Raw genomic sequence first — 15,088 nt, 5'->3', positions numbered from 1 at the left:
GCAACATACTTAGACATAAACTGGACCACCCCAAAGACAAAACACCAAGACAAAAACAGATTAATGTAGTTCAGTGTAGTGGGGAATATACAGACTTGTATATTGGAGAAACAAAACAACCCATACACAAACGCATGGCCCAACACAGGAGAGCCAGTTCATCAGGGAACGACTCAGCAGTCCACCTCCACCCGAAGGACAAAGGACACTCCTTTGAATATAACAAAGTCAAAGTCTTGAGAGGACAGATGGTTTGAGAGAGAAGTAAAGGAAGCCATCTATGTCAAAGTGGAAAAATGTTCTCTAAACAGAGGAGGTGGACTGTGATTTAATTTACTATCTGTTTACAATTCAGTTTCGACTTGTATTCCCAACAAGTTTCAACAACATTCACACCTTGAGGCTCCCACCAACAATGGCCTCGTTAGAGGCTAGAGTTCCATTCATAGGGTAAGTAGCCTAGGCACACAGTTCCCCCCTTCAACGACAGGTAAGTACCAGCCATTATGGAAATAGTGACCCTAGTTTCTGGTCAAGCAAGTTTCTGGCCACAGAGTTTTCCTATTTAAGCCTCAATTTCCCACTAGTCTATCAGAACTGAAGAAGCTACTCATCTCATGCTTCCTTGGTTATCTTCATAATTCAGCAATCCATTTTCTTCTCTTTTCTTTGCCAGATATCTGTAAAAATATCTCTTACTGCTTTTCAAATCTATTGGTATGTCAATCAGCAGCTGTTCTCCATTCTTAAAATTGATTTTACAATTTAGATGTTATTAAAACCTGTGATTCAAACTATTGCTGCTAATCTCCATCTTTAACTGTCAGTTTTTGCCACATTGGCTGTAGCTATGGACACATAGCTTGCTGTGACATCACATACCCACTACTGCACTGTAGAGCTCTTAAATTAAAGCTGTTAAACATTTTTCACTTAACTTATTTGTTCAACCAGAAAAAATGTTCATTTTCATTTACTTAAAACAATTTTGAAGTACTGCAAAACGGTGGTGTCTTTTGAGGCAACAACATTTCATACTGTTACAATCCAAAAACACAGATATAAACTTCAATTTCACCAAAGATAGACATGTCAACAACACTGTAGATTGATGCTGTGTTGTACAAAGTACTAGAACTACCTGAAGAGTGCCACCAAAGCTCGAAAAGTTATAGTTAGTTATGACAACCTAATGCTATAGAAATGAAGCCACAAAAAGCAGGTTCCCTCAGGTGAAGTGGCTGCTAAAGACAGGCTACCGAAGGCTATGCTTCTACCAACTGTAGATATAGGAGGCTCAAATGTAATTTTTTCCAGCACTTTTCAGATTTTTGTCATTTTCACATTTTCGCTCTCAATTAAATAACGAAACAAACTGTAAATGACCAGCAGGGGTCTTGGTTTATTGTCATACATGTTCCTGGGTATCCCGAGGTGTCCCAGAAACAGTACAGGGGATGCATATCAGGGTGCTTGGGTTTTTTTGAATGGCAGGTATGTCATTCCATTCATTGTGCAAAACAGTACAGAGAATGCATAACACGGTGCTTGGGCTGTTTTGGTTCATTGTCATACATGTTCCTGGGTATCCTCAGGTGCCCCGGAAACAGTACAGGGGATGCATATCAGGGTGCTTGGGCTGTTTTGGTTCATTGTCATACATGTTCCTGGGTATCCTCAGGTGCCCCGGAAACAGTACAGGGGATGCATATCAGGGCGCTTGGGCTGTTTTGAATGATAGGTATGGTAGTCCATTCATTGTGCAGAACAGTACAGGGGTGCATATCAGGGTGCTTGGGCTATTTTGAACGACAGGTATGGAAGTCCATTCATTGTGCAAAGAGCCTTCAGAGAAAAATTGATGAAATGGCCCAAAATAACAGACAATGATCCCAAATCACTGAGAGAGTTTTCAGATTTTCTACAAGGCTGTGCAGAAGCTATGCTTCATATTAAAGGTTTGTCAATTCTCAATGACTGTGAAGAAAATCACAAACTTCTAAAGAAGCTGCCTGAGTGGATGGTGTGCAGATGTAGTCGAATTGTTGCTGAGGAGCTAGATCAATGTGGTAATTATCCCAGCTTTCTACGTTTTACTGAGTTCATGCAAAAGGAGGCCAGGATTGTGTGTAATCGGATCGCCTGCCCCTGTTTTAAATATATGAAAACAAGAGATGAGACATTTTTAAAGAGAACTAAAATATTGAACACAAGCACTCAATTAGAAGACTCCAACTCAGTGACACAAGAAAAGCCGAAGCTATTTTGCAAAAATGAAGAGCGTGGAGTTGCTAAATGTCAAACATTTGCAGCAAGGCCAATGGATGACAAAAGAGCCTTCATATTTGATGTCTAAGGAAAAGCCACGCCAACAAGGACTGTAGAAGGCGCCACATCTGTGACACCTGTGGTCGGCGTCATCCCACCTGCTTGCATAAGGAAAACGCAAAACCTGCTGCCTTAGGAGATCCTGTTAATAATGAGGTTCACATAGCCATGTCTCATGCTGTGACTCAAAGTGTCTCTGCTACATCCAGCATTGTCCTAGTCTTGGTGTCCTCAGTAATAGAACCCCACAGAGAAATACTTACCTACGCTCTTCTCGACACACAAAGTGACTCCACCTTCATTTTGGAAAACTCAATGAACCGCACTTGGATGGAGTATTAAAGGATTTGCTAACCCTCACCTGGACAGGCAGGGAAATCATAGTTTTGTGCATCGTGTTGCTGTGAAAGAGTTGCCTGCTGTTACAGAAGTCTTGAAAGCTTTGGAGTCAGACTTTAATGAGAGAAGCTACGAGGACAAGTTTGTGTCTGAGGAGGGTGTTTGCTTTATACAGCTTCTGAGTGATGATATAAAACAGGAAGAAGACGGTCATTATCAGATCCCCCTCCCCTTTAAAAATAACAGCCCCATCATTGCCAAACAATAAAAAACTTGCTACGGCTCGACTTCAACATCTGAAAAGAAAGTTAATGCCAACAATTCAGACAGATAGTGTCGCGAGCTGGCGACGTCACTAACTGGTAGCAGTGTCTATAATCCAGCACTGACTGACTGTGGCCCAGGATTTTAAATAGCCAGGTTGATGGCCAGATGATCAGCAGCTGAGAGGCCTCGACTCCAGCACAGCAGTCTCCCATCTGTAATCAGGCCTTGCACACACACAAACTAGGGAGCAGGGGCAGAGGGCATGACAGCGTAGCACTCAAAGCCTTCTTGGCCAACAAGCAGTGTGAGTTTGTGTTCAATGCTCCCTCAGCTAGTCATGCAGGTGGTGTCTGGGAGCGTCAGATACGAACCATTCAAAGTGTCCTTAATGTCACCATTGCACAGTGTCCTGGAAGACTCGATGATGCATCGCTCAGAACCTTGTTCTATGAGACAATGTCGATCGTGAACAGTCGTCCTCTCAGTGTGGCTGGTATCAACGATTCAAGGTCGCTGGAGCCTATTACACCGAATCATCTCATTTTGATGAAGTCTAAGGTTGCTCTACCACCTCCTGGAAACTTTGTGAAGGCAGATCTGTATGCAGCAAAAAGATGGTGAAGAGTCGATTATTTGGTGGAACAATTCTGGAGTAGGTGGAGAAAGGAATACCTCCTGAACCTCTCCTTGAGACAAAAATGGCATGTTCCTCGGCGTAACTTAAAGGTGAATGTCGTGGTCATTATCGAAGAAGACGACCTTCCGAGGAATGAATGGCACATGGGACGAGTTATTGACACTATGGAAGGATCGGATGAGTTGGTTGGTTCGCCGTGTCAAGGTTCAAGTTGGAGTTCACAAGTCGGCGATAAAGCAAGGGTTTCCTTCAAAACCATCAGTCATTGAACGACCCATTCAAAAACTGGTACTCTTACAGGAAAGTGATTATGGTAGTGTATAAAGTGGTAAATTATTAGGTACGAATTTTACTGTATTAGCTAAATTGTTGAGGCTGTAGCCACCTTTTATTTGAAATCATTCAATTAAATAATGGTTTTGTGTTAATGTTAACATGATTTGGTGGAGTGTAAATGACCAGCAGTCTTGTTTTATTGTTGTACATGTTCCTGGGTATCCTCAAATGCCTCGGAAACAGTATAGAGGTACCGGTGTGATTATATGCTGCTTTTGTGTGTTATGCACACCTGCTTTGATTGCTGTATGCCAAACTTTGCCAGGGTAGCCACGGTGTTGTGGAGATCAAGAGAATGAACGATTATGGTACGTAAAAGTATGTTTAGTCATGACGCGATTGTGTATGTAAGCATGACTTTAATTGTGGTGTTTTACTACCAGAAGAAACATGAGATGGAGACGGTATTTGTTGGATTGCAGAGTTTACGCCCTTGGTTGGCGAAGTGAGGTAAATGTTTGGCGTGTTTTAAATGTGTATGTGTCTACAATGAAGTATTTTTAAATTGTATGATTATTGGTGAGTAAGGGAGTATAATTTGAACTTTTTGTGGAGTATTTTAATAATGAGATTTGCATGTGTAACTAGGACTGTTCAGCTTTATACATAAAATGTATAAAAAAAATAGTTTTTTAAAAAAAATTAACATTAAATAAAAGGTTCTATTTATTAAAATCTACTGAAAAAAACATTTTTATTTGAGACACCTTTAAAATAATTAGGTTACTCCAACCTTAAGTGGTTTATATGAAGTTGAATATTTCAGGTTAATCTGAATGTTTTGTGTACATCGAATCAATGAAGACAACTTCTTTTACTTGAGGCCAACCTGAAATAATTGAGCTGATCCAACTTCAGAAATGAGTTTACATGGAGTTACAAAATACAGGCTAAACTGAACTAAAACAACTTGCACTGAGCCAAGTTAAAAAAATTCGGTGTGATTGATTACTTTATTTTAAGTTTAAACAAGGTTTTATTTTTTTCAGTATTTCACCGGTGATTTGTTAAAGCATGCAGTACTGCACTGGGAAGTTGTGCTTTTGCATGGAAGACAAGGCTCTCTTCCTGGGGCTCCCCGGTCTTGCGTCTCTCCCCAACCTTCAGCCAACAGCAGCGGCACGTCATCATTACTGTAATGGCATTTTTTATTTTTTTTTTTTTCCTGAAAGCGCAACTTCCCAGTGCAGTACCGCATGCTTTATTAGTGTTGAATTTTTGTCCATCTGTGAGTTACGTAATTCAAATACTGCAAGCATTTTTATGCTCATCCGTATGTTTAGGTCTTGAAGGGTTAAACCACTTTTCCTTGTGCAAGAAGCTTCAGTCGAGTTACCTGCTGATTTTTGATAATCATTTGATAGAATATGTGTCTTTGTACCTTGGGTGCCCCATGTAAAATAGTTTTCTCTTCCGTCCCCTCTACGTGTGAGTTCAAGTTTGACATCTAAATGATTCTAGTTTACCCTTTTAGCAGTAAATCCTTATGTAATTTTCTACAACCACGACCTAAGAAGCATGTCTTTGGCGGGTGGGAGGAAACCAGGGTACCTGGAGAAAACCCACACAGGGACATGAACCTATGATCAATTTAGAATCAATTAACCTAACAAGCATGTCTTTGGAGGGGTGGAGGAAACCATGCAGACAGAGAGAACATGCAAACTTAGAGGACCTCTCTGTAAATCCTCTATATCATTGTCATTTAAAATAGAGGAATAATGTACAGTGTATACAGTGCTTCTCTTCTTCCCAAAAGGAAAAACAGTAACTGGCTGTTGATCTGAAATGTATTCAATCCCTAGCTCTATGTTATCTAAGCATTTTAGTTTTTTGATTTCTGGATTAGGATTATATTGAATGGCTAATTATATTTCACAGTGGAATTGGATATGTTGTTGCTTGTTAACTGTGTTGTTGTTTTAAGCACATATACACAAACACAGGTAAATGCCTGTTTCAGACAAGACACAAGAGACGAGTGAAATGGTCAGACCTCACTCAGCAGAGCCCAGACATCAGAATTAGACTGAACCACCAGGCGTAGTGCAGAGATTGGCTGCAGCGTTTCTTCAATCTCACCTTCAGCTACTCCATTCTCGAATGCACCTGAAACACATTAAATTTTTATGTTGTCTTAAAATGTACTATTTCCTAGTAACATTACATCATTGCTGTGATTTTAGTTAAATGCTGCCATCTATTTGCAGATTCAAGAATCCTTTATTGTCTCAATGTGTGTACATTACATACATGAAATTTTGTGTGGTAGCTCCTGGCTAAAGCAGTGCAAATACAAAAACAGTAGAAAGCACTATAACTAAAATAAATATGAAAAATAAAGCTATACATACAGTCCCCTCCAATGTATTGAAACAGCCGCCTTGTTTTTGTTGTTCACTGAAGACATTTGAGTTTAAGATCAAAAGATGAGTATGAGACAAGAGTTCAGAATTCAGCTTTTATTTCCTGGCATTTATATCTTGATGTGTTAAACAACTTAGGATATGTCATCGTTTGTATTGCACCACAGCATTTTAGGTGAGCCAAAGAAATGCATACTTTATAGGTTTCAACCCAGGCCAAAAAGTAGACTAGTCATGCAGAGGTAATTCATGTTTGAACAATCAACCTTAAAGGCAACACCTGGTCAACAAGAAACAGCTGTCAGTCACATGTTCCAATAGTTTTCCTCAAAAAAAAAAAAAAAAATCATTGAAAAATGGGTGGGTTCAAACAAAGGGTGAGATGTTCCAAGTGGTTTAACACATCAAGATGTAAATACCGGGAAATAAAAGATGACATTCTGAACTCGTCTTATACTCATCTTTTGATCTTAAACCCAAATGGCTTCAGTGAACAACAATAACAAGGGAAATGACAAATTATCAGTTTTACCTTTAAAGAGGACATGAAACAAAGGGAACATACACCCACATAGTATATGTTTACATGTTACATGATACCCAAATAAAACATTGTAAAAATCAGCAATTTTAAAGACAATCAGCTTTTATTATAACATTTGCTTTGCTGTGTTTTGGGACGCAATATTCACTCCATACATCATCAGATGTGTGTTGGTCTGGCCGCTATTGAAGAAGATGCAACTTCGGAGAAAATATGACGCAGAAAGTGTGATTTTTCTATCAACTGACCCAATGGCCTACATGTTTGAGCCACTGACGAGAAGGATGGTTGAGAGACCCAGTTTTGTGGAGGATGAAGGAGGTTCAGTGGCTCTGGACAGAGACAGCAGCAAGGAGAGCATCAGCAATACTTAATGGTGACTGATTAGCTTATGAGCCTATTTCAGTTCTGTTGCTGTTTTTAAATAAAGTGCCTGCGTTTGAAGCTCTACTTAGAACCTTCTTAAGATCCAACAGTGCAAAATGCAAATTCCACTAGCCACTAGCCCTGATGTGGTAAAACTAAGTTCAAGAATTTATGTAAGAAAAACACATACACATACAAAGTAACATGCATTTTATAACATTGAAACACAACTTAAGTACAGCTTACTATGCATGAGGCTATGTCTAAATATGGAAATACCATGGTAATGCTAGTTTGACCCGAAAAGGGCGTATGATCATACAGTATATGGTGCCTGCATTTTCTATCCCGTAATATTGGTATTCAATCCTCCGAAATGAACGCATGTGGCATAGCTTATTACAGCTATTCAAACAACTTAGCATGGTTAGTTTTAAAGTTATTATTTTTATTGGATCTGGAAGTAGTGGAGCCGTAAAAGCATAACTTTCCAATTTTGGAAAAGCAAGGAAATTGGGTGCATTCTGGACATCTGTTGATTGGTCCATCTAGCAACACCGTTGCGAGTCAGGTGAAAGTTCCCTTCTGGTTCATACTATCTGCAGCAAATGAAAATATCCGAATTGGATGAAATGCTTAGAATCGCCCATTATATCTCTTTTTTCCATTTTCCATTCGTAAGCAAAATCGGAAATAGGAAAAAATTAGATTGAATCGAATCCGTGTATTATTCGTTATGGAAAAACGGGGTCACAGGACTGAATTTGATTTTAATATTTAATTGGTTGGGCTACGTGACCCGGAGATGGCTTTGTGTGGCAGTTCCGGTAATGCCTAGACTCTATATAAAGCCCGTTTCACATGGAGAGAAATTTTTTATCGGCTAGGCTCGACGCAGCTTGATGTGAACAGGAATTCCGTGTCGACCTGGGCTTTTCGCTCTGGTGTCTGAACATTACATTCTGATTTTGTCACTCGGTGGCCTGACAGACTGTATTATTGTTGAAGCTTCAGCTCAAAAACAGCGCGAAGTTGTACTACCATAAAGCTCAATCTTTGAAGGGCAGATATTTTTGTTCATTTTTTTTTTTTTTCAATCAAACAAATCAAATGTGTTACATGTTCATTAATGGAAACAAATCGGTGAATTAGTCTATCCCTATGTCATGTTCGGGAAATTTCACCGATCGGGGGAATACATTTGCGGCATCCTACACTTTTTCAACAATCCCATAACACAGCCGCTGGCAACACCATGAGATCTGCCAACTGCATCTGAGGAGAAGAGGAGATAAGGATATTGTTGTCCCGCATGTTTATTCTTTTTTTTTTTTTAATTATTATTAGGGGCTACGGGGCAACGCCTGAGCCTCCAGTCTACAGCAGCAAGCTGTAGACTGATCGCTGTGCTATTACTTTTCTTTCCGAAATCCGAAGTTTTCGCGACTACCTTGTGTATTAGTGTGTTATTCCGTGTTTTGATAGGTGTTATAGTTGTTGATCAATCGCTATCCAATGACCATGACCTTTTTCCAAAAAACTCGTTTTAGAGTGTTGAATGTTGCTACTTAGAGTGAGAGAACGTGTGTGAAATCGAGATTTTTCTCTTTCCACGCTCGTCCCGACCACAATTTACACACTAGACACTGCAGGTAGACAGATTTTTTCCACAGTTGTGGACAAACTTGTTGTGTCTCTCACAATGTGCTCGGCCAAGCAGTGAGATGTACAGAACTGAAACTGCGAGCCTCCGTTCGCGATAAAGTACCTGTCTGCTCTCCATTCACTCCAATGCAAAGATTTTTTGAGAAAAGGAGAAGGACCTTTGTCTTTAACTCGCGAGTGTATCCAAAATATTTACTCTACAAGGACAAAAAACATATCAAAGTCTTCGGGAAGGTCTTACGACGCCCACGGTCTGCTTGTTTTTCTGATAGGAGCTACCGTTTTGTCACAGTGAGCCCAAATGTGAGACCAGCAAAAAGGAGGGAGATCTAGCTCTTTTCTGTGTCCCGGCTCCGCGCGCTTCCATCGTCATTGACGACCACTGTGAGTTGCCACGGCAACCCCTGAGCCGCAGCTCTGGGCCACAGCTGAGACCAATTCATTAATCAGTTGTCTCTGCTGTTAATACAGCTGATCCCTGTGTCCCATCAATTAATGTTACAACAACACACACCAACACACACACACATACTACACAGGTAACTTTGTGATTACAGTTATAAACATACATGCGCGCACAAGTGCGCCCTCCTCACCCACCCACCCACCCCCACACACACACACACACACACACACACTACACAAGTGTGATTACAGTTACACGTATACATGCGCGTGCAAGCGTCCCTCCTCACCCTCACTCACCCACACACTCACATACACTCACTACACAGGTAATTTTGTGATTACAGTTATACACTCATGTGCGCACAAGCGTGCAGTCCTCACCCACACACACGCGCTTAGGCGCGCCACACACATAAACACAGGTAACTTTATGTTATTAGAGCTACATACATACACACAGGCGCGCGCAAGCGCGCCACACACATACACACACACGCACACAAACACACAAGAAACTTTATGTTATTACAGTTACAGATACACACAGGAAGAGTAGTAGGATGTACAAACATGCGCGCGAAAGTGCGCATTACTCTCTCACACACAGGCTAACTGTAAGCTAACTGTGCTAACTGTATGCTAACTGTGCTAAGTGTGGGTTAAGTGTGCTAACTGTGCGACATGTGGGTCAAGTGTGCGACATGTGGATTGACTGAAGTAAATGTTGGCTAACAGTGCTAAATGTAGGCTACCTATGCTAACTGTAAACTAACTGTGCTAAATGTGAGTTAAGTGTGCTAACTGCAGGTTAACTGTGCTAACCATAAGCTAATTGTGCTAAATGTAGGCAAATTGTGCTAATTCCCATGTTGACGGAGAAGGTACCCCCAGAATTAGCTCCCGATCATTATGAATCAACATTGGTAGGAACTCTTCTAGTCATCTGGCCATGGTAGAGGTAAATAGTTTATAGGCTATGTTAAGAACAGAAATCTAAAAGATACGCACTCCATTTTATCCTTGCCTTCTTTTGGTATGGCTGAAATTATTGCCTCCTTGCAACTAGGTGGCATTTGCGCCTTTTTTAAAGTCCAGTTCAGTGTGGGAAGTGAAACAGGTATTTGTTCTTTTTTAAATTCCTTGTACCACTCAGCTGTGTAATCATCAGATTCCAGTGACTTGCTTAATTTAAGCCTGCTAATTGCAGCCTGCAATTCTTCCCCAGTTGTATCTGCAGTCATTACTTCATTTTGTTCTGCATCTACTGTGGGTAAATCTAGGGAATTCAAGAAACTGTCAGTTTGGGTTACACTTCTACCTGGGACTTCTGAGTATAGGGTTTTACAAAACCCTTCGAAAGCCTCCTGAATTTAATTTAATTTATTTTTTATTGCTTTTGTTCTTGGATCCCTAATTTTATGAACTGTATTTTCCACTTTTCCATTTTCATAGATTTAGAGCCAATTTTGTAGTATCTCTGTTTCAGGAATTTTTTTTCTTGATTTCTTGTGTGGCCAGACTATTAATTTTGCTCCTTATATTTAAAATTTATGCTTTGTTTCGTTTTGTTACCAGAATATTAATGATTTTTTTAAAACTTAAAAAAATCATTTAAAATTACTGAGAAATTAATAGTAAAATAACTATTTAACACTGTAGGCTATTGTGTGTATATATATACAATCCAGTGTAAATCATAACGTCTTGAATTATTTCACAGCATGTCTGAACAAAACGCGTGTAATCAGGAGACATTTTACTGCTGCAACGTCTCCCTGTACAAACACAAAAGACAAAAACGTGAACACGACATGTTTTTGGAGTGCATGCTTTGAAAAGCGCTGGTCCCGTTTGGATTGGTCGACAGAAACGGTTGCAGAAGCAGAAGAAGAAGAAGAAGAAGAAGACATGCCATTGGCTGTTGGGACACTGAACATCCGTCTTTGACGTTACGCTTAACAAGGTCAACAACCACCACGCGGCTGTTCCCGTTTGGTCACAGAAACTTGGAGCAAACAGCAGCTAATGTCTAGGCTGGAGGAAGGACGAAGGCAGAAGGCAAGTATCAAACTGAAGCTTAGTAGTATAAGCTTTATTTACCACCATGCCTCTGACTTTACTCAGTCGGCAAAACAAATCCGCTAGCATGTCGTCAATTGAAATGTTAGCTAACTATGATGACAAAAGGATGGCCGCCGGTGGCGGCGTCTTCACATGTCGTCTGCCAGTGTTAGTCATAGATATATATCTATGATTGTTAGTAGTCAGCCAGACCAACCACTTTTTATTTTATTTACGTTAACATTAGCTTAGCACTTAACAGTGAGTCATTACGTTTACTTTTGTGAACTGACTGACACAGGCGTAGAGAAAGAGGAACAACATTTGTTTAGAGCCGCAACAATGAACAATAATCGATTATTAACCCTCTTCTACATTTTCACTATTTTTTTTGGCCATAACTTTTACTGCGTGTCTTGAAATGGCATAATTTCTGGCTAGGATAGGAAGCTGGATTTTATGGAACGTGTCAAAATGTCAAAGTCTTCTTTCCACACAGACTGCTCCTACTCCTCCACATGCAGGTGTCGCCAATAAGCCATTTTAAGTGGATTTTCTTCCAAAGAAGAGAGAACAAATGTTTTATAAATGATACTGAGATTTGGTAATGGTTTATTTCAACCAGTTACTCTTTCTTAAAACTAATATTTTCATCTTCCTCTTGCCTCTCACAAATATAGGAGGAGCGACCTACTCTGCCTTTTTCAAGGTTTTTTAAATTTTAATTTTGGTGCAACACTAGCCAGCGGTCAACGTGAAATTCAAAACAATATTGAAAAATATGTAAAAGATAAGCTAACGATCATCTTCTAGTTTACTGAGAGGAGATCTGCTAACACAGTTTAGGTCGACTATTTCACAACCAATAGCATTTATTTTGATTTTGGCATAAACTTATGGTTAAGAACTCCACTCCTTTCCATGCTGAACTGTACAGTGAAGCAGTGGCACTCAGTACAAAAAGGGTCTTTCTGTGTTTAAACCAAGGTGAGTCACTTGAATTCAGACAGATTCAGCTCATGCTTGTGATGCAGGACCAGCTTGTATACTTTATTGTTACACCTCATGATGTGTCCTATGTGCCAGCATTTGCATTGTATGAAGTGAAACAAGTATGAAATGTTGGAAGCCTGAGCAGAAACTAGAAACTATTACCATTTGCATGTGTACAAGCTTTGTGGGACAAGAGTAATTTCAGTTAAGCATAGCATTGTTGACTCAGAGTCATCTGGAGTTTGAAAGATTAAAATCTGACAGTAACAGTATTTTTCATCCCTTCTAGTCCTCCTAGTCATGGATGCAGAGAGTCCACTTCTGTCTTTCATCAAATCAGTGCCTAAACTGAGAGACCCTGAGCCTTTGCTGGAGCATCTGCAATGTTTAGGAGTTGAGGACCTGAGCTACCTGCAGGAGAGTGACCTCCTTTCTGTCCTCAGACCAGTTGAAGCCAGGAAACTTCTGTCACTGCTCAAAAAGACAAGTATGTGTTTCAGTTTGTACAGAATAAACTTTCACATTAGAAAAATGTACACAGTCAAAATCTACTTATTAGGTCCACCTGTACTAATCAATGCAGTCCAATACAGCAGTTCTACTATGAATTATACTTCAAAGAATCTTCTCTACATTTTTGTTGATGTTTTGAAAAAGGTGATGACTATACACCACACCTTGTTCTTCACTGATTTCATTGTGGGTCTTAGTGGTGGTGTACTGCATTATATTGAGAAAGGAACAGTTTAAAATATATCAATGGCTACTGAGGATATAATTATGTTAGGTAATAATATACCCAGATTGAGCTATGTGATGTCTGTGTTTAAATATTACTACTATCTGTCCTTTAATAAGGCCAACAACATGTCTTGGACAGTCCTCCAAGCAGCCAGAGCAACCAACACTTGAGCAGAGCCAGTACCAGTACAAGTCCAGTAACACAGTCTGACCAGATGCCCCTCTCTGGTGAGTACATGCATCTGTTGCACACAATAACTCTTTTGGGTTAGATGGGTTGAAAAATAACATAATCTACCTGTAACTTAGTGTAATGTAGTACAATCAGCAGCAGTGAATTGACAGTGTGCTTATAAATCAGTATCATCAGTTGGGTCTATCTTCTCTAGATTCTGATTCGGTAGCAAATGACACACAACTAATGATGGGATGAACACAGGATACTTTATCACAATGTACAGAAAAAATGACTTTAGTATCCAGCACTAGCAATAGTTCCCCACAACAATATGTTGTTCATTTAGTTCCCATGTATAGTCAGCCTGGTGTGTATTTTCTTTGTAGTGTGTTGAGATCTTGCAAGCTTGTCTGTCCCAAAGCAACGGTGTCATCTATAGTGGGACTCGTGTGACTGCTGTGGTGTTGGAAAAGGCTGTATCTTCTTGCACCTTTATCCTGGTCCTGCCTCTTAAACTGTTATTAGCTGTTATTATTTAATAACCGCTAATATTTTCTGTCTTCTCTTCAGGTGGTTACAGCTCAGAAACTGCAACTTCACTACGATCAACAAGTAGTTCAAGTATGGACACCACACCTCGTCAACTGTATAGAGCAGGGGTCGGCAACCTGCAGCTCCGGAGCCACATGCAGCTCTTTCGTTCCTCTGTTGCAGCTCTCTGCAACGAACGGTGTGGAGCAAGGATGCTGATCAAAGCCATTCACTTTTTCACACTAACTGCCTCAGAATAGCGGCAACTAGTCACTCATCAGTGAATGAGCGAGAGTTACACAACAACTGAATGACACTGAATGCCACACTCATGGCTGTAACATCAACCAAAAAACACTGAACTCCCACAGTGCATTGCAGCTCATTTACTAGTTGCTGTTGAGTATTTAATTCAAATGTATTTTTATTTTAGTGCGTTAGTTTTTTAAATATAATTCTAAATTTGAATTGATGGTGATCTTTTAACATTAAAATAAAATGTATTTAATTTTTTGTTGCACAAAATATACGCCACAACTGCCGACGTGCGACACCCGCCGGCAGGTCCAGCTATTTATTGAACTTTTTGACCCCAGGTAAGCCAACCATGGATAAATCCCCGTTATGTATGCATAATGCAATTTTGTTTTCTCTGTAGCAGTTATTTCATTTCATAAATGCAACACACTATGGGCCTAGCATAGAGGTGAAAACGATATATGCAGTGTTATCTTCATTTTAGATGTCAAAGGGGTTTTGTGGCTCCCAGTGTTTTCTTAACTCAACTATTTTTTTTCTTTCTTTTTTTTACTTTTTTCTTTCATTACCAGTTCAGTTGAATTTTTTGTTTTGTTTTGTTTTTGTTTCAGAACCAGTCATTTTAATTGAATAGATTTTTGAATATTGCTGTAATAATGGCTACCTTCTACAGTTGAATAAAAATACGGAGAATGGGAAATTGTAGCTGTTCTTGTTCAGCTTGGTCTCATTTTTTTCTCAAAAAAGAAGAACAAGAAAACAAAGATTGATTCCAAGCCTGGAGTCTCTGGAAGATGACCCTGAGCTGAGCTAGATGAAATGTCTAGCTGTGGAGGAAAGCCTCTTCCACCTATGGACTGAGGGTCCCCATCATGGTGCTCAAAAAAAAAATGTCTGTTTGGCTCTCCTGCATTCAATAAGTCAGTCAAGTTATTGCCTCTCTGCAAGGGGTGAGGGCTCCCTTCTAAAGTAGTCTCGCAGTCTCTCTCTGATACTTTTCTCTCGCTCTTCACCCGGGTAATCCTGGTCAAAGTATATTTGTCTCCTGTTCAGAAAAACCTCCCTCTTTC

At 39.9% G+C, this 15,088-nt stretch overlaps 1 protein-coding gene across 1 annotated transcript in view; it reads right to left on the bottom strand.

Annotated features, from left to right (window-relative positions):
• LOC125007926 (alpha-1,3-mannosyl-glycoprotein 4-beta-N-acetylglucosaminyltransferase B-like) overlaps window positions 1-15,088 on the bottom strand; it is a 63,137-nt gene that overhangs the window by 3,462 nt on the left and 44,587 nt on the right. The window contains exon 14 of the mRNA XM_047584868.1: window positions 5,904-6,016. Coding sequence (XP_047440824.1) covers window positions 5,904-6,016 — 113 coding nt within the window. The remainder of the gene's footprint in view (window positions 1-5,903; window positions 6,017-15,088) is intronic.

The sequence above is a fragment of the Mugil cephalus genome, chromosome 5 (assembly GCF_022458985.1).
Source record: "Mugil cephalus isolate CIBA_MC_2020 chromosome 5, CIBA_Mcephalus_1.1, whole genome shotgun sequence".
NCBI classification, from domain to species: domain Eukaryota; kingdom Metazoa; phylum Chordata; class Actinopteri; order Mugiliformes; family Mugilidae; genus Mugil; species Mugil cephalus.
The sequence above is the reverse complement of the archived record's forward strand: the minus strand, read 5'-3'. Positions and strand labels throughout refer to the sequence as shown.